This window comes from Puma concolor, chromosome A1 (genome assembly GCF_028749965.1).
Source record: "Puma concolor isolate L17-30 chromosome A1, mPumCon1.1.hap2, whole genome shotgun sequence".
Taxonomy (NCBI): domain Eukaryota; kingdom Metazoa; phylum Chordata; class Mammalia; order Carnivora; family Felidae; genus Puma; species Puma concolor.
The window spans coordinates 234,754,823-234,775,550 of NC_141667.1; the positions used below are offsets into that span (position 1 = coordinate 234,754,823).

The window sequence follows — 20,728 nt, forward strand, 5'->3', positions numbered from 1 at the left end:
TTTTTTTTTTTTTTTTCAGTTCATGAGAGGTTGCCTTTTTGGATTTTAGGACAGACGGTCCCATTTGTTAGCCAAGGTCATGGGTCTGATGTGGATTAACTCACTTAGTACCAGAACTGTTTAACAGCTTTTCCGTGGTACAGAATTACGGAAGCGTGTCTCTGGACTCAGGGCCAGAAAGCGTGAACACCTAGGCTTTGATAACTTTCTTACAGTTTTGTGGGTTACGGACAAGAGTTCACAAATGACACCAGGAGACTGATATCATGTGCATTTGGATTTCCTGGGGAGCTTGTTAAAATGCAGATTCTGATTCAGTAGGCCTTGAGAGTCCGCATATCTGCCAACTCCCAGCTTCAGCTAACACAGTTGGAGGGAGACCAGCGTTGAGCAGTACGGGTCGAAAGGTCAGAAAGTGCAAATTTAAACCCAGCGTTACTCAACAAACTACTAGAGGATATTTTAAGCTTTAATGAGAATGGGTATTAGCAAACAACACATCGGAAGTTGTTTCCTTGAAGAGAAGGCTCCCCAGCCAAACCGATCTTTACCAAGGATCCAAAAAGTTAAAAAGCACAAACGCTGAGACCTCTGTATCCTTACGTATCTGTGATTTCCTCCTTCCCATAGGATAACGCCTTGTCTTAGATTTCACTTGAACTTGATCGTCTAGAGCAAGACACATGCAAAACATTGTTTCTTATCTCTGTGCGTCTTGCCTGTACGGTAATCTGGGCCTGCAAATGGGGAACTGAGACTGGCGGCCAGGTGACTGGGCAATGTAACTGTGGAGGGTGGCTTGCCATTGAAGGGAATAGCCGTTATTGCTGATGGGAGTGTCCCCCCCCAAGCCTGTGCATTTTGGGACAGGAGTTTTCCCTCCAAGAGGCTGGAGAAGCCTGAAGTGAAGGCGCTAGAATGGAGGTCACTCAGTCTGAAGGGAGGGACTGAACCAAAGTCAAAGTCAAACTCACAAGGCTCAGGCTGCGTGAGAAGCTGTGTTCTCTGAGTAGCCTGCCCCCTGTGCCACCGTCGGAGATGGAATGTGAGAGCCACCAGGCCGCCTTCTGACTCAGTATGAAATGTTACATTTTAGTTTCACACGTTTTCCAAAATAACTAGTTCTCTTTCTTGTGTGTGTGTGTGTGTTTTTTCAGAGGGGTTGTTTCCATGGTCATTTTGAAAATGACAGAAACCCAAGCTGGAGAATACCTACTTTTCATTCAGAGTGAAGCTACCAATTATACAATATTGTTTACAGTGAGTATAAGAAGTAAGTGCCCGTTGCTACTCGGTATTCACGACATTCCGAAGGGATGGTGTAGAGCCCACGAGCTTTTTGCCAGCTGCTCGGGACCCAGTATTCAGGTTTCCCTCGATATGTAGCTGAAATGACTGCACTCACTCCGACCATCCACATAACCTGTTGAGACCCTCTGACAGACTCGTCCGTGTGCTATCAGAATGAGCACTCTTCAAAACCCAGGACATTATGGGGGACCTGCGTGGCTCAGTCGGTTGAGCGTCCGACTTCGGCTCAGGTCATGATCTCGCAGTCTGTGGGTTCGAGCCCCATGGCGGGCTCTGGGCTGACGGCTCAGAGCCTGGAGCCTGCTTCTGATTCTGTGTCTCCCTCTCTCTCTGACCCTCCCCCGTTCATGCTCTGTCTCTCTCTGTCTCAAAAATAAATAATTAAAAAAAAACCAGGACACTCTCTATTTGGCTTTTCCCCCACCCATTTTTTTGACTGACAGGGAAGAAATGGGAAACATTTCAACCTTGACCTTGGAGTCAGAAGTCCTGGGTTCTTATTCTGGGTCTGTCACTGCCACCTTTGGCGGGTCACTTAATCTCTCTGAACCTCAAATTTCTTATCTGTAAAACGGAGATAAAAATGCACACCTCAAAAAAAAAAATGCACACCTCACAGGATTGTAGGATCTTAGCAGCATCCAAGAGAGCTCCCTGAGATGTTGGAAAGGTCTGTGTCTGCTCTAACAACGTAGTCGCTGGCCACGTGGGGCTGTTGAACACTTGAAATGTGGCCAGTGTGACTGGGGACCAAGGTCTTAACGGCACTTGAATAACCACATGAAGTTAGTGGCTACTTTATTTATACAAATGCTAGATCACTACGCAAACCGCCGGGAACAATCCAAATGTTCTTACGGAGGCGACTGTGTGGTTGGCAATCACCACCTGCATGGCTTTCTGGCTTCTTGTTTCTCCCAATTACACACGGGCCTAGTGATTGCAAAGAAAAAAATCTTTTTTTAACATTTATTCATTTATGAGAAACAGAGAGCACAAGCAGGATAGGGGCAGAGGGAGAGGGAGACACAGAATCCGAAGCAGGCTCCAGGCTCCGAGCCGTCCGCATAGAACCCGATGTGGGGCTCGAACTCACAAGCTGTGAGATCATGACCTGAGCTGAAGTCGGATGCTTAACTGACTGAGCCACCCCGGCACCCCGAGAGAGAGAGAGAGAGAGAGAGAGAGAGAGAGAGAGAATCCCAAGCAGGCTCCACACTCCGTGAGCCCCTGGGCTCCATCCCATGACCCTGGGATTGTGACTTGAGCCACAATCAAGAGCCAGAGTCAACCTGCTTAGCCACCCAGGAGCCCCTAGGGTACCTTCTTTTCATCTATTATTTACAGTGTAAAAATAGGACAGCAGCTACCCAAGTTCATTGTAATGTGCTTTCAGCATCCTGTTGGGTGGTGAGATTCAAAAAAACAACAACAACAAAAAAACCTGGTAGAGGAGGATTTGGCACCAGTGTGAAAAAGAGGAAAGGGTCTAGCGAACCACAGGTTTAGCAGTAACCAGCAAGTAAGGCTGGGTTGCTACAAAACAGGAAAGCCGAACCTCGGCCGCCTCCGATGGAGTGTGTAGGTCCGGGAAATTAATGGATGATTATTCTTCTCGGTTCTACATTTTTTTTTCAGCTGCGTACTGACAAAACAAAACAACCCGATAGTGAAGAACTGGAGTTTCTGAAGTTTGAACAGCCGAAGGAATTGAGAATGTTTAGGACACAGAAGGAAATATTTTGAAAAAAAAAAAAAAAAAAAAAAAGCCTGATTTCAGTATAATGTAGAGGAAACTTTCCTGGCATATAAGTCAGGGAACCTGGCTTAACTAGTTAAAATACTTTGGATGGTAATTATCTCCCTTGATGGTTGCTTCTGATTTTAAATCTCTGAAAGATTTTCATGTGTGAGTAAAGCTACACTTAAAAACAGTTGCTCTAGGGGCGCCTGGCTGGCTCAGTCGGTTGAGCGTCCGACTTCGGCTCAGGTCATGATCTCGTGGTCTGTGGGTTTGAGCCCCACGTCGGGCTCTGTGCTGACAGCTCAGAGCCTGGAGCCTGCTTCACATTCTGTGTCTCCCTCTCTCTCTGCCCCTCCCCTGCTCAGGCTCTGTCTCTGTCTCAAAAATAAATAAAAACATTTAAAAATATTAAAAAAAAAGAACAACGGGAAATCCCATGTCCTATTTACATGTAAGCTATTACATTTAAATGTAAATTATGTAAAGTATCACCACTTTGGAAAACAGACTATCATTATGTGTATAGCTGAACTTGTGCTCATATCATATAAGCCAGCAGGTCCCCTGTGTAAAGAAATGTACACACCTGCCTTAGTAGAAATGGATAGAATGTTCCTAGCACTATTGTTGGTAAACACAACAGATTGGTCACGAGCTAAATGTCCATTGCAAGAAAACGGAATAACCGATTGTAATATATTCAGCAATGCAATACTATGTAAAAAATGAATGTAGTAGAGCTACATGCAAAACCATGGGTGGATCTTAACAACATGAGGTTGGATAAGAAAAGGAAGTTATGGAAGACGACCTATTGAGGGATACCATATTTTGAAAACCAGAAAACAAACCAACATATTGTTTGGGGACACATAGCTGTGTGGTGAAAACATTTTTAAGAGCACAAGAATGATAAACACAAAATCAGGATAAAGGTTACCTAGGGTTGAGATGGTGAGAAGCAGAAAAGTAGATATTTATTAGTATTTCAGTTATTATGTTGGATATCAGTCTATGGGCATTTATATTTATTTAATAATAAAGACTAATTGCTTTGAAATTTATACTTCATATATTCTTTTGCCTCTCTCTCTCTCTCTCTCTCTCTCTCTCTCTCTCTCTCTCTATATATATATATATATATATATATAATTATATTTTTAAACAAAATGTAAGACCAGAGATTGGGATTTAGAACAGGAAGACTTTTTTAACAGACAAGGTTTGTTGAACAATGGACTGATCTTCCTTGGGAGGTAGTGAACTCCTGTCACTAGAGGGATCCACACAGAATAGAAAGTTTGTATGTCAAGCATTATGGGAAGCAGAAGTGGGGGGGGAGGGAGGTGAAGTATAATAGCCCAAAGCAAATGGGAGACCAAACTGAACCTCTCAATTCTGTTTCAATTCTAACTTTATCCTGCTGTATTTCTGCATTTTTAAATCAGTATATTTCTGCCTGGTTCTAGATAAAACCATGGGAAGAAACTTGGGTCTTAAACTATATAAGCATGGGTTTTAAGCTTTATGTTATTTCTTTTCTTTTCTTTTTAATGTTTATTTCTTTGTTCTGAGAGAGAAAGAGAGCACAAGCATGGGAGTGACAGAGAGAGAGAGAGAGAGAGAGAGAGAGAATCCCAAGCAGGCTCTGAGCTGTCAGCCCTGAACCCTATGCAGGGCTCGATCTCACGAACCATGAGATCATGACCTGAGCCGAAATCAAGTCAGATGCTTAACTGACTGAGTCACCCAGGCACCCCAAACTTTACATTATTTCTAGTCTTTTTCCTGTGCATATTAATATTTGTATTATTACATGGCTTCATTCTACTTAACTTTAGTTGTCTCTAGGTTTATGAAATACCCCAAGAAATTAGCTAAATATTGAAGTTGGCATTTCAGCCAGAGTTAAATTTAACAGATTGGTGAGGAGGGGATATATTATTGTTTATATTTGGGGGGGGGGGGGCAGAAGACATTGCTGTGGAATAAAATATTTTTTCTTAATATTTTCTTAACGATGTAGAATTCTTTTCGTGAGGGGCTACTAAGACAGTTTTTTTTAAATATTAAAATGTTAATAATTTATGATGCTTTAGACACGCTGCTTTACACACTAAGGAGACCTTACTTTAGAAAAATGGAACACCAGGATGCGCTGGTCTGCATATCTGAGAGCATTCCAGAACCGACCGTGGAATGGGTCTTCTGCGATTCGCAGAGTGAAAGGTATGACGGGCACGGAGATAATGGCTATTATTACTTTACTTTTGGTCTTTTTCTAATGGAGTTGACATCATACTGTGCATATAAATTGGCTCTTCGGAAGAATGGGGCTGGAAAAGTACATACCTTATGCTACAGAGATTTAATGGATCGACATACATGAAGCATGGAGATTGGTGGCTGGCAGATAGTACTATATAATTGCTTCCATTTTTCATATGTGCCATAGCTAAGTTCTCACAAATTGAGAAGTCATGCAGTTTTAACTACCAAAAACTTACTAAACAATTCTCTTGAAAAATGGGACTGAGTATAAGCAGAAAGAAGTAAAAAATTAGGTCACCAAATGATATGGATGTGATCCCAAATTCTAGAGGAAAAGAAGAGAACACCTGTGGGTACGTATGTAACAGGTGCATTGGGGGAAAAAAAAAGGATGGGAAACCTACCCACCAAATAATAACGGTTGTTCTCTCAGGGCAGCAGGAATACCGGCAGTTAAAATTCTTTCCTTTGGGTTTTCTGTCTTTGCCAAGATTTCCATGATGAACCCAATTATTGTTGTCTTGTAATAAGAAAAAAATACCCTGAAGGAATGGTGTGTCAACAAAGAAAAGGATGCCCTTGACTAAAGAGATAAGGAGGAGAAAAGTGGTCATACACAGGCTGCAAGTGATCCCTGCTTCCAGCAAGGCAGCAATTAGGGACACTCTCGGGAGGAATCCAAGTCTATTTTATGCTGGGTGGGGGAGGGGAGGAGGGTGAGGATGAGGGGGTGAAGGTGGCGGTGAGGGTGTAGAAGGGTGAGATGGGGAGTGGTGAGGGGGGATGACTGGGTGGGAATGAGGGGATGGCGGTGAGGGGGTGGGAGTGAGGCGGTGAGGGTGGGGGGCTGGGGTGAGGGGGTGGGGGTGAGGAGGTGAGGGTAGGGGGGCTGAGGAGGGGCTGGGGTGAGGGGTGGGGGTGAGGAGGTAGACCCGCTGACTTCCTTCCTGAGTGATGCCTCTCCTCTTCTCCTTGAGCTCTGCAGACTCTGGGACCTGCAACCTTCTTCTCTCCCTCTCCCTTGTTGTCCTCTTTCGGGCTTCAAAGAAAAGACACTCACCTTGTTAGGCTGTGTTAAAATCTAATCCTGCTTTTCTTTCTCGTCTTTTTTCCTCCTCTTTCGTCTTCTTTTTCTATTGTCTCTCTCTCTCTCTAAAGAATAGCAACAGAAGAGGTCACCAACCCTCCCCCCGCCCAAATTTAAACTTCCATAAAAATGTATGTCATTCTCTCCAGTGTTGATTGGTTCAGATAACTAACTAGAAACCTTAGATTTGGGTTTGTTTACCTTTTTTTTTTTCTTTTCTTTTTTTCAACGTTTTTATTTATTTATGGGACAGACAGAGACAGAGCATGAACGGGGGAGGGGCAGAGAGAGAGGGAGACACAGAATCGGAAACAGGCTCCAGGCTCCGAGCCATCAGCCCAGAGCCTGACGCGGGGCTCGAACTCACGGACCGTGAGATCGTGACCTGGCTGAAGTCGGACGCTTAACCGACTGCGCCACCCAGGCGCCCCTTGTTTACCTTTTTTTAAAGTTTATTTATTTATTTTGAGAGAGAGAGACAGAGAGAGAGAGAGAGGAGAGAGAGAGAGAGAGAGAGAGAGAGAATCCCAAGCCGGCTCCACGCTGTCAACGCAGAGCTGGATGCGGGTGGGGCTCGATCTCACGGACCAGGAGATCCTGACCGGAACCAAAAGCAAGAGTTGGCCGCTTGACCGACTGGGCCCCCCAGGCGCCGGGTTTGTTCACCTTCTGATCCGCTCCTTTTTCTTCAACAGGCTCTGGAACCTTCGCCTTTGTCTCTCTCCTGCACGTTCGTCTGTAACGTTAAAAGGTGTTTAGTCAAATGGCAATTCTTTTCTAATTGCAGCTGTAAAGGGGAGAGTCCAGCTGTTGTCACAAAGGAGGAAAGCGTACTTCATGAACTGTTTGGAACAGACATAAGGTGCTGTGCAAGGAATGAGCTGGGCAGAAAGTGTACCAAGCTGTTCACAATAGGTAGGATCACGAGAATGTGAACTTTTCCATGATTTAGGAACGACCTGACGTTAACAGCAAGCGCCTGGGTGATCACTCAACGTCAGGGCCGCCCTAGTTCCTTATGCCACTTGGCACGGAATATTATAGATTCTGTAGCAGCTGCCTTCTTTATAAAAGGGTAGACCGTCTCTAAAGGAGTCTTCTGTCAAAGCAGCTTGTAGCATTTGAGATGACACTAAAATCTTTGTTCTTCAGAATGTTCAGGATGTATTTGTGCAATGAGGAAAAAAAAAAATCACTCTGTTTTCTTACTCGGGTTGTGTCATCCTTCCAGATCTCAATCAGACTCCGCAGACCACACTGCCACAACTATTTCTTAAAGTAGGGGAACCCTTATGGATAAGGTGCAAAGCTGTTCATGTGAATCATGGATTCGGACTCACCTGGGAATTAGAAAATAAAGCCTTGGAGGAGGTAATATGACCAGTTTGCCTTCTGAAACTGCAGAGACGACGTCCAAATAGTACAGGTTGAAGTCATTAAATTCAAACTCTGTTTTATTAAAACCTAGGGCAGCTACTTTGAGATGAGTACCTATTCTACAAACAGAACTATGATACGGATTCTGTTTGCTTTTGTATCATCAGTGGGAAGAAACGACACTGGCCATTACACTTGTTCCTCTTCCGAACATCCCAGTAAATCAGCTTTGGTTACCATCATAGGTAATGCAGGCTGCTCGCGCAATCTTTCTTGATACGTTTAGTTGCTTTAGTGTGGAATGTGAGGTACGTCCTGCAAATTCTGATTTCAGTAGAATGTTAGTGTCAGAAAGCTGAGAACGACTGAATTAAAATAGTTTTTGCATATATAAGCTCCCTCCGCCCTTCCTTTTCCACTTAAACCATGCTCGCTTGAATGGCACTGTCTTAGCACTCTCTTAGCCCTGGCCTTGTGACGTGACCGTCTGTGTTTGCGGTCTTCCCACAACTTACCAATAGACTGTAAATTCCCGAAGGACCGGAAAAATCTCTTCCGTACTTGTAGTCCCAGACCCTGGCAGAGAGCTTGACACAAAATAGGCGCTTCATAAATACAGTAAGACCTTGGGTTGGGAGTAACTTGTTCTGGGGGTGTTCTGCAAGACGAGCAAACGTTTCTAAGAAATTTTGACTCGATAAACGAGCGATGTCTTGCGATAGGAGTAGTACCTGACGCCGAATGTCACATGATCACAACTGAGCCAATGGTTCTGGGAATTCGCTGTGATATACAAGTACGTTGGGGTCCAAGCACGTTTCCGGAATGAATTATGCTCGAAAACGCAGGTTTTACCGTCCTTGTTCTGAGCACCAACTGACAGGGTGATGGGTGATGACAGAGAGAAGGGACAAGCAGTTAGATGCACTGAAAGTGGGTGGGTTGTCGAGGAAGTGACAGTAACCGTGCTTCAGGAGTCTCATATCAGGCGGCAGCCTCCAGCCATACTGAAAATGCTAGGACATGGGTGATTCTCCTACCAAACTAATGAGGAAGCGCTTCAAAGAAAAAAAACCCTGGTGAATTCTGCTGGCTGGATTGTTTCATTCGCACCTGCGATTCTTTTATGTTGAACGTGTCACTCACTGAGAGAGCTGTTGCGACTGAGTAAAGGGCGTCCCGATTCTGTCGGCAGATCCCTCCCGTTGTACATGCTTGGTTGGGCTGGGGGAGCCCTTCAGTCTCTTGAAATTGTCTGTAAAATCTGGAGGTTTTATACATTTCTTTGGGAGGAAAGTCAAGTATTTACGTCTAATTCTTTTTAAAAAATGTTTTTTCAATGTTTATCTAGTCTTGAGAAAGCTTGAGTGGGGGGAGGGCAGAGAGAAAGAGGAAGACTGAGGCTCTGAAGCTGTCAGCACAGAGCCCAATGTGGAGCTCGAACTCACGAACTGTGAGATGATGACCTCGGCTGGTCGGACGCTCAACCAACTGAGCCCCCCAGTCACCCTACCGTCTAACCCTTAAAGGGATCTTGACTGTAGAAGTGGGTGAGCTCAGGCTTATGACTGGGGATAAGACGCCTGCATTTCTGGGACTGTCCAATCTGACCCGCAGCATAGCCACAGCTGAGGGTTCTTACGTTATACTGATGAATAAAATGCTATTGTATCTTCTCAGGGTGTTTCCATACGAACCTCATCTAATTTAGAAATGCCTTTTTTTCTTTTTTTACAGAAAAAGGATTTATAAACGCTTCCAAATCAAGTGAAGATTATGAGATTGACCAGTATGAAGAGTTTTGCTTTTCTGTCAGGTTTAAAGCATACCCACAAATCAGGTGTACGTGGACCTTCTCTCAAAAATCATTTCCTTGTGAGCAGAGTGGCCTTGATGATGGGTACAGGTGAGCCAACAAAGAGCTCAGGGGCTCGCCAGGCTTAACGCAAGCCTCCTTATTGCCTTCCGGAAGAGCACTTTCGTATAATGAGTTTGTATATTATCGGGTTGACGTTGAAGTGGAGGAAGAAAACAAAGCAGAGATTAGGACACCGTAGTAGTCTGATAATCAGTTCAAATAGCATAACCTGCCACACGCACATACACAAAAAAAAAAAAAAAAAAAACCCAGAAAGAATCCCATTAGTTTGAGTACGGCTCCATGGCGTTTTCTGAGTCACTAGATTGTTACTTCCCATTTGAGAGTATTGTGCTGTATAGTATACTCAATCTCCCTCGGTAGATGTGCAGCTGATTGAGGAAGTAAAACCCCTTAAAAACAGCAAAACATTGCCTATAAGTGCATTGATTTAGCTTTTCAAAAAATAAGTGCAGAAATAGCCTCCGGATAAAAAAGCCCATTTTCTTGGGGATTTGTACAACTCTATTCAAGATCGTCTTATGGGAGAAACTCTCCATTCCCTCTTTGGAAAACAGAAAACGCCTTTTTTTTTTTTTTTCTTGTAGTTTCTGTAGCTGCGACACCTCCTAGCTCTTAAATGTAGTCCCGTGTAGCATGATTTTCTGTCAGACTCCGAGTTCCTGAAAGGTATCTGTCATCTCTCAAGCAAGCCAGTGGTTTAGAGTAAATTGTTTCTCAGCATGGGGTCCATAACCACTTCTGTAGAAAACATCTGGGCAAATGCTAAAAATGCGGATTCCTGGCTCCCATTCCAGACATGCTGACCAGTTGGGGCAAAATGCCCAGATTCTACATTTTCAGTCACCTCCGGTGATGCGTATCACAGGCCTAGCTCTGTGTGGTGCCTCACGCCGGCTACCAGCCACACATGACTCTCGAGTTCTTGAAATGGGCTGGTTCGGACGGAAACAGGCCATAACCGTAAAATACACACTAGATTTTGAAGACTTCGTGTGAAAAAGACACTGAAAAAAAAATCTCATTTTTTTTATATTGATTATATGGCGAAGTTATAGTATTTTGGATACATGGAGTTACAGACAACCAGTGATTCCTCTTCACTTATTTTTACTTTTTTATCTAGCTCACCGGAAATTTTAAAATGATGCCTGTGGCTTGCATTATGTTTCTATCGGATAGCATTGGTCCGGGTGAAGAGCTTAGAGTTGTTTTCCCCTTGGTTCTCCTCTATTTCGCAAGTAATGTGTTATTCTTCATACCCCAGAATGATCCTTGTGATCCAAGGGTTACAGCTGATCCTTGCTGGCATGTTTAAAAAGAGCTGTGGCGCTGAGTTTGCATGACAAACCCCTTACTGTTCAAAGCAGTCATTTTTCAATTAAGAACGCAGCCTTTGACCTGTGAGCAGACTCATACCCACTTACTTCTCCGACTCCGGGTTTCTCAAAAGCAGCACTGTTGACTTGGGCTGGATAATTCTTTGTTCTGGGGGCTGTCTGTGCCTTGTAGATGTTCAGCAGCATCCCTGGCCTCCACCCACCGGATGTCAGTAGCACCGTCACCTCCCCCCCCCATGGCGACAGCCAAACATAGCTCCCTCCAGACATTGCCAAATGCCCCTGGTTTGGAAAAACTGCCCGTGGTTGAGAACCACTGCCTCAGAGGGATCACCCTGTTGTCATAAGCTCTTGTCCTGAATTATCAGACTTGCGAGTAGAAGGCCAGGGAGTTAGCCCTGTCTTCCCAGTTGAATGGACCACCACAGGCCCGTGCTCAGAAGGGTACCAGTGGTGTCCACATCCCCTCCCTTCTTTGCATTGTGACTCGGGGTCAGAGAAACTCGTAGCACTATGGGATTCTCTTTTGACTCTGATTCAAAGAGCGAGGGGATCAACTCCACTTAATTCAGATATTCCTTAGATATCTTCTTGACGGACTTGATGGTGTGAGGGTCTACAAGAATGAATACGGTGATGTCTCTTTCTCTCTGCCCCGCCCCCGAAATTTAGAGGGGGCACATTCAAAGGCAAGAGGCACCTGGGAGATCAGTGTTCCTGTGCTGCTGGCTTCTGGCACAACCTCTTGGGATTTTACAGAGTCACCAACGAGAGGACCGTGTCTCTGATATAGGGGCCACAGGCCAATCGAGTGGCAGAGTTCATTCCGTTTCATTCCATGGCCACAGTCTGCACCCCTGACCCCAAGAGGTGACTTTGCACAGGTAGCCAAATGAATAGATCAGGACAGATCCTGATTCTTACGGTGTTCTGTGCCTTTCGCCTTCATAATTGGCTGGTAGTATGGTTAACCTCTTTGGGTGTTGAATCTCACCAGTGAGTGCAAAAGCTCCATAGGATCGGTGTTCTGTCACTTCTCTATCTTTCTGCGCTACCTTGCCCAGGCAACGTGTGTTTCATAAACGAACGAATTCGTCATCACCCCTGGGAGTGGCAATGCACAGCCCGGGCCAGAACAGTCAATGGCCGCCTCTGTGCCCTGCGAGCACCACACCCACGGCACTCACCACAACACCCACCACTCAGTGTTTATCTTACTCAAAAAGTTCTTGAAGAGCTACAGCGTTTGCTGGTGATAAGGACGCGCCTGATATCACGCCTCACCACGTGCGTCACTTAACACACGGCACAAAGGGAAAATGGAGCCTCCTCCCTCCTGAAAAAGATGCTCAACGTATTGAGCGGCACCAACAACAACTGAAAAATCTGAACACAGCTTCAAGTGCTCTAGGTGTCTTTTGCTCGCCCCACGAGGCCCTGGGTTGAGATAGCAGGTGGCAGACTCCATGATGATCCGAGTCCTTTCCAACTTTTTATTATAAAACGTTCTGATTGGGGCGCCTGGGTGGCGCAGTCGGTTAAGCGTCCGACTTCAGCCAGGTCACGATCTCGCGGTCCGTGAGTTCGAGCCCCGCGTCGGGCTCTGGGCTGATGGCTCAGAGCCTGGAGCCTGTTTCGGATTCTGTGTCTCCCTCTCTCTCTGCCCCTCCCCCGTTCATGCTCTGTCTCTCTCTGTCCCAAAAATAAATAAACTTTAAAAAAAAAAAAATTTTTTTTTAAAAAATAAAACATTCCGAGTTTACTAAGAAGCCGAGCAACTAGTGCAGTGAAGCATCCTTTCCCTTAACAGTTTACCCAGACTGCAATCTGTTTGTGAGGCATAGCACTGTAATCATATTGTAACCGATGACTTTATGAACAGAGCGACACAAGTTTTTTTTTTTTTCAGACGTAACCGAAAGGCCTGTGTAATAACCCTCCTCGCGGGAGGGCTTTGGTGTGGTCAAAGTGTGCATGCCAGAAGTCTGTCAGCTTCCCTACCTTCACGGCTTCGTTTCTCCTATTTACTTCCTCAAATATCACACCCAAAGTGTGAGGGTGCACATAATAAAATGTGTTTACGTCTTATCAACATCATTTTCTAACAGCCCTGGTATCTTGATCTTGAGAAGAGGTCCTAGGATAGTCCATCTCTTGGCTTGCATAATTTCCTCCTTATCAACTTCCTTAATAAACACCGAATCTACCTTAGCTTTTTCCCAGTTTCATGGTTAAAAAAAAAACATGCACACACAGAACTTAAGATGTTATAATTATTGAGTGGTGCCTTCTGGAAGACTCTCCTTGGCTTGCCCAATCCCCGAGTCTTGCTTTGTCCTGGAGCATTTAACCTTCCAGTTCCAGGAGCCTTGAGTTCTGCACGCACCAGGCATTCACTGAGCACTTACGGAAAACAGCAGTGTGGTAGTCGTGTGGGTTCTGGGTGGTGAGTTGCCCTCCCCCTCAAGAACAGACTAACAGTGGGGCGCCTGGGTGGCTCAGTCGGTAAAGCGTCCGACTTCGGCTCAAGTCATGATCTCACAGTTCCATGAGTTCGAGCCCCGCGTCAGGCTCTGTGCTGACAGCTCGGAGCCTGGAGCCTGCTTCGGATTCTGTGTCTCCTTCTCTCTCTGCCCCTCCCCCACTTGTGCTCTGTCTCTCTCTCTCTCTCTCTCTCTCTCAAAAAAAATTAATAAATAAATGTAAAAAAAATTTTTTTAAATAGAAATAACACCAATAGTTCTACCTCCAGAGATTACATTTCAGACTCTTTCTAATTGACCTCTTCTCAAGATCAAGATAGCAGGACTGCTAGAAACAGGTTTTTGTATACATATGGCATTAACTGTGCCATTTGTAACCTGATTTTTTATTTAAAATATATCATGGGCATCTTTCTATGGTCCTAAGTATGTCTTCCATTATTTATATTATTTCAATGGCCACATAGGATTCCACTTTTTAGGCAATTTTATTTTAACTGATTCCTGTTGATGGGCATAACTTCAGTGGGGTTTTTTTTGTTGTTGTTCTTTCCATAGTTTTAAATTTGTTTTAATGTGATTTTTCTCACAGTATATGCCACAATAAAGTTTCTAAATTTCTTTTTTATTCAAAATGATTACTGGACTTCATGAGCCTCATAGTAATGAAAATCTAACGCATATATTGTGTTCACTATGGGCTAGGCACTATTACAGATGCTTTATACAAAACTACTTAAAAATTTAATAGAGCATTCTCCTCCCACAACCCTATGAGGTAGATACTGGTACTGTCCTTTTTTTTTTTTTTTAATGTTTATTTATTTTTGAGAGAGAGAGAGACAGAGCGCGAGGGGGGGAAGGCAGAGAGAGAGAGGGAGACACAGAATCCAAAGCAGACTCCAGGCTCTGAGCCATCAGCACAGAGCCCGATGCGGGACTCGAATCCCTGAGCCGAGAGATCGTAACCTGAGCTGAAGTCGGACGCTTAACCGACTGAGCCACGCAGGCGCCCCAGATACTACTACTGTCTTCATTTTACCGATGAGGAAACTGAGGTACAGAGAGGTTAAGTGACTTGCCCAATGACACACCACGGGGCCATGGCAGAGTTGGGGTTCCAGCAAAAACAGTTGGCCTCAAAGCCTTTGTTTTTAACCGTATCACTAGTTATGATGAGGACACCAACTCATTTCCAAAGCGTAAGATTCTCAAACCCAATCAATGTGTAAGAAAACAAAAATACAAGCATTCTCTTTGGTTACTTAGAAATAAATGTATCCCTCCTTATGAGATGTGCCATACTTTGCTATTTAGTTTTTAATGGTGATATTCCCCCAGGCCTTGCCGACTCCCTTGAAATAAAATAAAAGCGAGCATGATATTATGTAGAGAGTAGTATAAAATCATCAGCACCTTTCTCCCACCTCCTGACTGTCTTTAACATGGAACGAAAGTTTGAACAGATCAGATTTCAACACCAGCCTGGCCGCGTTCCCCCAGCCCCGCTTTCAGAAGCTCTCAGGTTCCCCGACACATGCTTTATTATTCTCTGCATGCTGATTTGACTTTGGTAATCCTTTGCCCTTTGATAAAGCATCCTTTATAGCAAATCATTCCCTGAGCCACTAGAAAGAAACTGCCCTTCCTCAGCCCCGCCCCTCTAGGCACTGAACGAAAAATAAAAATGACCTGCATTTTGATTGTAGAGAGGAGAAAACCATTTTCGTGGTTGTAGTGAGAAAACCTCTTCGTCACCAAGATATTATCTCACCGTAAACTCCAGTTTCCAGGTCTGCGATCACACGCCAGCTGGCCGTCTTTAGAAAAACCCTAGGGAAAGAGGATGCTCTGAGTGTCCAGGTTACCTCGTTGGTTAGTCCCCTCGGAATTCCCAGAGGAGTTCAGTGACGCGGCCGTTGCTATTGCTAGGGTTTAACTGTCATAGCAGGAGGACAAGCTGTTTCAAACAACCTGGATATTTGCTTTTGTGCTTATGTGACCACTTTCCTACCTGGGAGAGGACATTTCAGATGCTCTCATCTATCCTGTGGCAAGTCGTAGTCTACGAAGATAGCACAAAAGACTTAGGAAGGGAAAAGTTTACAAAGCATTTTGCTTTGGTCTGCATGATAATCACTAACTGTATCAGTAACTTCTTCTTGTACCAAATTGATTGGTGCTTTTGGCATGGCGCCTGGCTAGCCACACTGTCTTCTTTTTTATCTCCTTTCTTCTTCCTTTTCAGGGTCTTTGGCTATTGTCCAGGGGGAATTATGTGTTCTCTCTCTCTCTCTCTCTCTCTATATATATATATATATATATAATGAAAATTTTAAAAATCTTTATTTTTGAGAGAGAGAGTGAGAGAGCAAACTAGGGGCTGAGAGAGAGAGGGAGGGAGAGGATCCCAAGCATGCTCTGCCATCAACATAACGCCTAAGGCAGGGTTTGAACTCACAAACCATGAGATCGCGGCCTGAGCCAAAGTCAGACGCTCAACCGAGAGCCACCCAGGCGCCCCCCACGTGCTCCCTTTAAGAAGCACACATCTTTCGGGGCGCCTGGGTGGCGCAGTCGGTTAAGCGTCCGACTTCAGCCAGGTCACGATCTCGCGGTCCGTAAGTTCGAGCCCCGCGTCGGGCTCTGGGCTGATGGCTCAGAGCCTGGAGCCTGTTTCCGATTCTGTGTCTCCCTCTCTCTCTGCCCCTCCCCCGTTCGTGCTCTGTCTCTCTCTGTCCCAAAAAAAAAATAAATAAAACGTTGAAAAAAAAATAAAATAAAAAAGAAGCACACATCTTTCCCTTCTTGGACCACTTAAACTCTGCCTTCCTAAAAGTCTAGAAATCACAGGTAGCTCTATTTACTTTCCTCCCTAGAGTTACAATTTGGCGTTCCCCGATCCTTCCGCCACTTCTGTCTCACCAGCCATGTCCTCCTTGTTGCCCAGAAGTAGGTCAGGATACGAAATTCCCCCTTTCTAGTTCAGCCTTCTTGTTAGCAAGGCAAATAAACAACTTGTCAAATGCTCACTTTGATGGGTCAGAGCAATAAATTCCCTCATCGCTACACAAGGTCAGAATGACCCTCTAGCTTTGGAGATCAAGGCACAGAACACTGGCGTCAGATAAACATGGGCTCAGGAGCTGCTTTACCAGTTAGTGTGTGTTGAATGTTGGGGGTCAACGGGGATTCTGTTCTCTCCTTCATCTTCCATATCCAGCACAGCACCTGCTCGTTTTTTTTTTCCTGGTGCCTCTCGGGTTTCCTTTTCCCTCTCCTGTCCCATTTTCCCTACCTCAGACAGCCCTTGCTTTTTCGTGCTCTGAATTCTCAAATCTGAACTTTTACTTCTGCTCTCACAGGACTTCCCGCACTATACTGGAACCACTCATCACCGTCACCAGCAACGTGAAAGTTCTGTGAGGACAGAAACTTACCTTTTCTACCTCACTGGTGTGCCCCTGATTCCTCCAATAAGTGGACTCTACCACTGATAGTAGAACAAGTGAATGAATGAATGTGTGAATGAGTTGCTACAACTGCCTCCGGACTTCTTTCCAGTAAACTTTTCTTACCACCTAAACTGCGATCCCGTTCATCACGTTCCATTCCTGCTCAGGAATCTACAGCATCTTCCCGATTTCCCCGTGAATCTAGATAATGAGGCTTGGGGTGCCTGGGTGGCTCAGTTGGTTAAATGCCCAACTCTTGATTTGAGCTCAGGTCGTGATCTCATGGTCTGTGAGTTTGAGCCCCGCATCGGGCTCTGCGCTGACAGCATGGAGCCTGCTTGGGATTCTCTGTCTCCCTCCCTTTCTCTCTCTCTCTCTCTCTCTCTCTCTCTCTCTCTCTGCCCTTCCCCTGCTTGCAAGCACATGTACTCTCTCAAATAAATAAATAGTCCCACCCCTTACCCATTCAGCCTTTTCTACTATATCTCCCCATGTGCTCCTGCTCCAGTCAAGAGGCTTTGCCCATTCCTCTCCGTTGTGGCCATACTCAATGAGTTCCCATCTCGTGTCTTAAGGAAAGCTGTTGCCTCCACCTTGGATGCTTTTCTTCTGCCTTCTCATTAAAACAAACTCATCCACAAAGATCTAGCTCAAGTCCTGCCTGCTTCTGTGCAGACCTCTGAACTTTTCTCATCTGTACTGGCCTCTGCCTTCTCTAATCTTCTGTTGGCCTTTAGTTTAATGATTTAGCTATTCTACCTATGGAAGTGTTGTCCACCCACCTGGATGATGATGTCTTTGGGAACAGGAACCATATTTTATAGGCCTTTGCATCCTACATAGCTGCTAGTTTAAGTCTGATTTCCACACCCTGTGTTCTCCTGTTAACACTTCTATCCTGTCAGTATGTGGTCTTTTCCCCCTTTTTTTCTTTAAGTTGGCTATATATAGAGAGAGGTAACCTAATTAAATAGCTTCTGAACAATCCTCAGATTATCTTATTCTGTTTTAAGGGATTTGTTTTCTATCTCTACAATGCACGAAGGCGTTTTCAACAGCTCCTTGATCCCCTATCTCGCCCACCCTGTCCAACATTGAGCACCCCATGTACCTGGTAGGCATGTTGGATAATCTCCAAAATCAAGTTTTCCATGTCTAAGTGTATTGAGTGGCTGATGAGCAATCCGCAGAGATGCTTGAGCCACCAAAAGATTTTTGTACAAACTCAGTGGATTTGAGCCTATATCACTGTTCATCGCTATGTGAGTCAAGGGTTGGTTATAGGTCCTGCCTTGGGCCAATGTCAGAGAGCCGTCCTTTCAGGAAGCAGGGGGATTATGGTCTCCTCTGCCTATAGAGGTTCTTCCATATTTCTGGGAAGTCAGACTAGTCCAGAATGTATAGAAGAGTGGGGGCAGGAACCTTCTTGTCTCTCTTAGGAACCCCAGCCTAGACGAGGGCTTCTCAGCCCTTAACGTGCATATGAATCACATGGAGATCATCTTAAAATGCAGACTCTCAGTAGGTTTGGGGTGGGACTTAAAATTTTGTATTTCAGACAAGCTCCTAGATAATACCAATGCTGATGTTGCTTGGCTGTGGACCACACCACACTTAGATTAACAAGGGCCTGGCATACAGACACCTGTCCACGGGACTTCAGGGAGTGAGAGTCTCGAGAAAGACTTCCATGCACGCCAACATTCATTTCAGCATCTCCTGTAAGAATCTGGCTAAGTGTATCTTTAATTCTTTTTCAAACAGCATATCTAAGTTTTGCAACCATAAACACCAGCCAGGAGAATACATATTTCATGCAGAAAACGATGATGCCGAATTCACAAAAATGTTCACGCTGAACATAAGAAGTAAGTTAAATTGTCAAGAAATTTCACGTTAATCTTATCACTGCTTACTTGTGTATTAACTATGACCAGAAAGAGCTAAGTAAAGGCTTAGAAGGGATGCCATAAGCTATTTTTATATACTGAAGTATGGTGAAATTTTATTTCAAATCTACTGACTTTGTTGATAGATAGATAGATAGATAGATAGATAATTGTTCTGTGTTCATCTTTGAGGCTAAGATACCTTCTCCCATGTCCTCTCTGAATGTACTTTCTTGTGGTCTCTTATTGGCTTTGGTACTTTGAAAAGTCATGTGAAGGAACAGCTAAAAGTCCTATTACCTGACATTTATTTGTTTTAGTAATATTTGTTCCTTTGGCCTATAAAAAGATGCGAGTACACTTCACTGGACTTTTTATAGATGTTTCTCTCCTGAAGCTAAGAATCGTTTTGATTCTTGGAGGTAGAGAGATGAGCACATCTCAGCCGTCTACAGGAGGGGCCTGGCAGTGGAAAAGTAGTGTTTTGCACATGGGTGGTAGGGCTGTCTCTACAGAAATTTCCACACAAGGGGCAAAAAAGGGAATAACCAGAGGTCTTGAGTCATCCTGCGTACGAGACACCTTCCCAGAAGCACAAACTGCTTGGAGTAGATGGGCAACCTAGATGAAGCGAACGCTGAGGGCCATTTCTGGAAAGTACCATACCACGTGAGCTGATTTTACATGTTCTTCTCTACAGGGAAACCTCAGGTGGTAGTCGAGGGATCATCAGCAAGTCAGGCTTCTTGCTCCTCTGATGGGTACCCATTACCATCTTGGATCTGGAAGAAGTGTTCAGACAAGTCTCCCAAGTAATGAGGACATTGGTATCTCTTATGTTGGAAGAACATAAAACTCATACTCTCTCTGGCATATTGACTCTTGCTCATGAATACGATTTAAGAAGAAGTGATGCAGTATTTAAAATGCTTACCTTCTGAGTCAGCTATAATTCTAAATGGTCACAGATTGTCTCTGATAACTTATAACCAAGAAATCTCTTTTAAAGCTCACTAGACAAACCCTAACTTCCAATCTGATGCTAGGCCCCGCCTGTCTAACTTCCCTGCCATTTCTTTTCAGCTGCACAGAGGAAATCACAGAAGGAATTTGGAATAAAACGGCTAACAGAAAAGTGTTTGGACAATGGATATCAAGCAGTACTCTTAACATGAGTGAGGCCATAAAAGGATTCCTGGTGAAGTGCTGTGCATACAATTCCCTTGGCACATCTTGTGAAACAATCCTTTTAAACTCATCAGGTACACAGCAGGTGCTCTTGTAAGGAACCACCTTCAGGAATTCCCCACTAGAAGTTAGTCCCTGTTGTTGGCTTTTATTTGGGGAATTTTACAAAAGCGTACAGGTTCAGGTGTGACACAAGTCTTTTTTGAGTCAGGCAAGAATCCCCCACTGAACATAAGCTGTTTTGTAATTTAGGGGCAGAGGGACTTCTCCTTACGTTATTATGACTCATGAGTTATAGTGATGCAGGTAGAACCGTAAACCCCCAGGATAGGAAGTATCTACCAAAAGATCCAACTCTAGAGAAACCAATTTAGTGATTTGGGGTCTCTCCCATTTTCTCTCTTTTTTTTTTTTTTCAACGTTTATTTATTTTGGGGACAGAGAGAGACAGAGCATGAACGGGCGAGGGGCAGAGAGAGAGGGAGACACAGAATCGGAAACAGGCTCCAGGCTCTGAGCCATCAGCCCAGAGCCCGACGCGGGGCTCGAACTCACGGACCGCGAGATCGCGACCTGGCTGAAGTCGGACGCTTAACCGACTGCGCCACCCAGGCGCCCCTCTCCCATTTTCTCTTTTGATGAATCTCTTTATGTTCCTTTAGCCTGCTGTTTTATAATTTCTAGTTTGTTTTTTTACAACCCCT

At 44.6% G+C, this 20,728-nt stretch overlaps 1 protein-coding gene across 2 annotated transcripts in view; it reads left to right on the forward strand.

Annotated features, from left to right (window-relative positions):
- The window catches only part of FLT3 (fms related receptor tyrosine kinase 3), a 78,730-nt gene that overhangs the window by 31,717 nt on the left and 26,285 nt on the right, over positions 1 to 20,728 (forward strand). For both annotated transcript variants that reach the window (XM_086714547.1, XM_086714542.1), the window contains exons 4-12: positions 1,158 to 1,273; positions 5,155 to 5,284; positions 7,201 to 7,328; positions 7,645 to 7,784; positions 7,882 to 8,035; positions 9,528 to 9,696; positions 18,712 to 18,815; positions 19,537 to 19,648; positions 19,920 to 20,098. In XM_086714547.1, the coding sequence (XP_086570673.1) occupies positions 1,158 to 1,273; positions 5,155 to 5,284; positions 7,201 to 7,328; positions 7,645 to 7,784; positions 7,882 to 8,035; positions 9,528 to 9,696; positions 18,712 to 18,815; positions 19,537 to 19,648; positions 19,920 to 20,098 (1,232 nt within the window). The remainder of the gene's footprint in view (positions 1 to 1,157; positions 1,274 to 5,154; positions 5,285 to 7,200; positions 7,329 to 7,644; positions 7,785 to 7,881; positions 8,036 to 9,527; positions 9,697 to 18,711; positions 18,816 to 19,536; positions 19,649 to 19,919; positions 20,099 to 20,728) is intronic.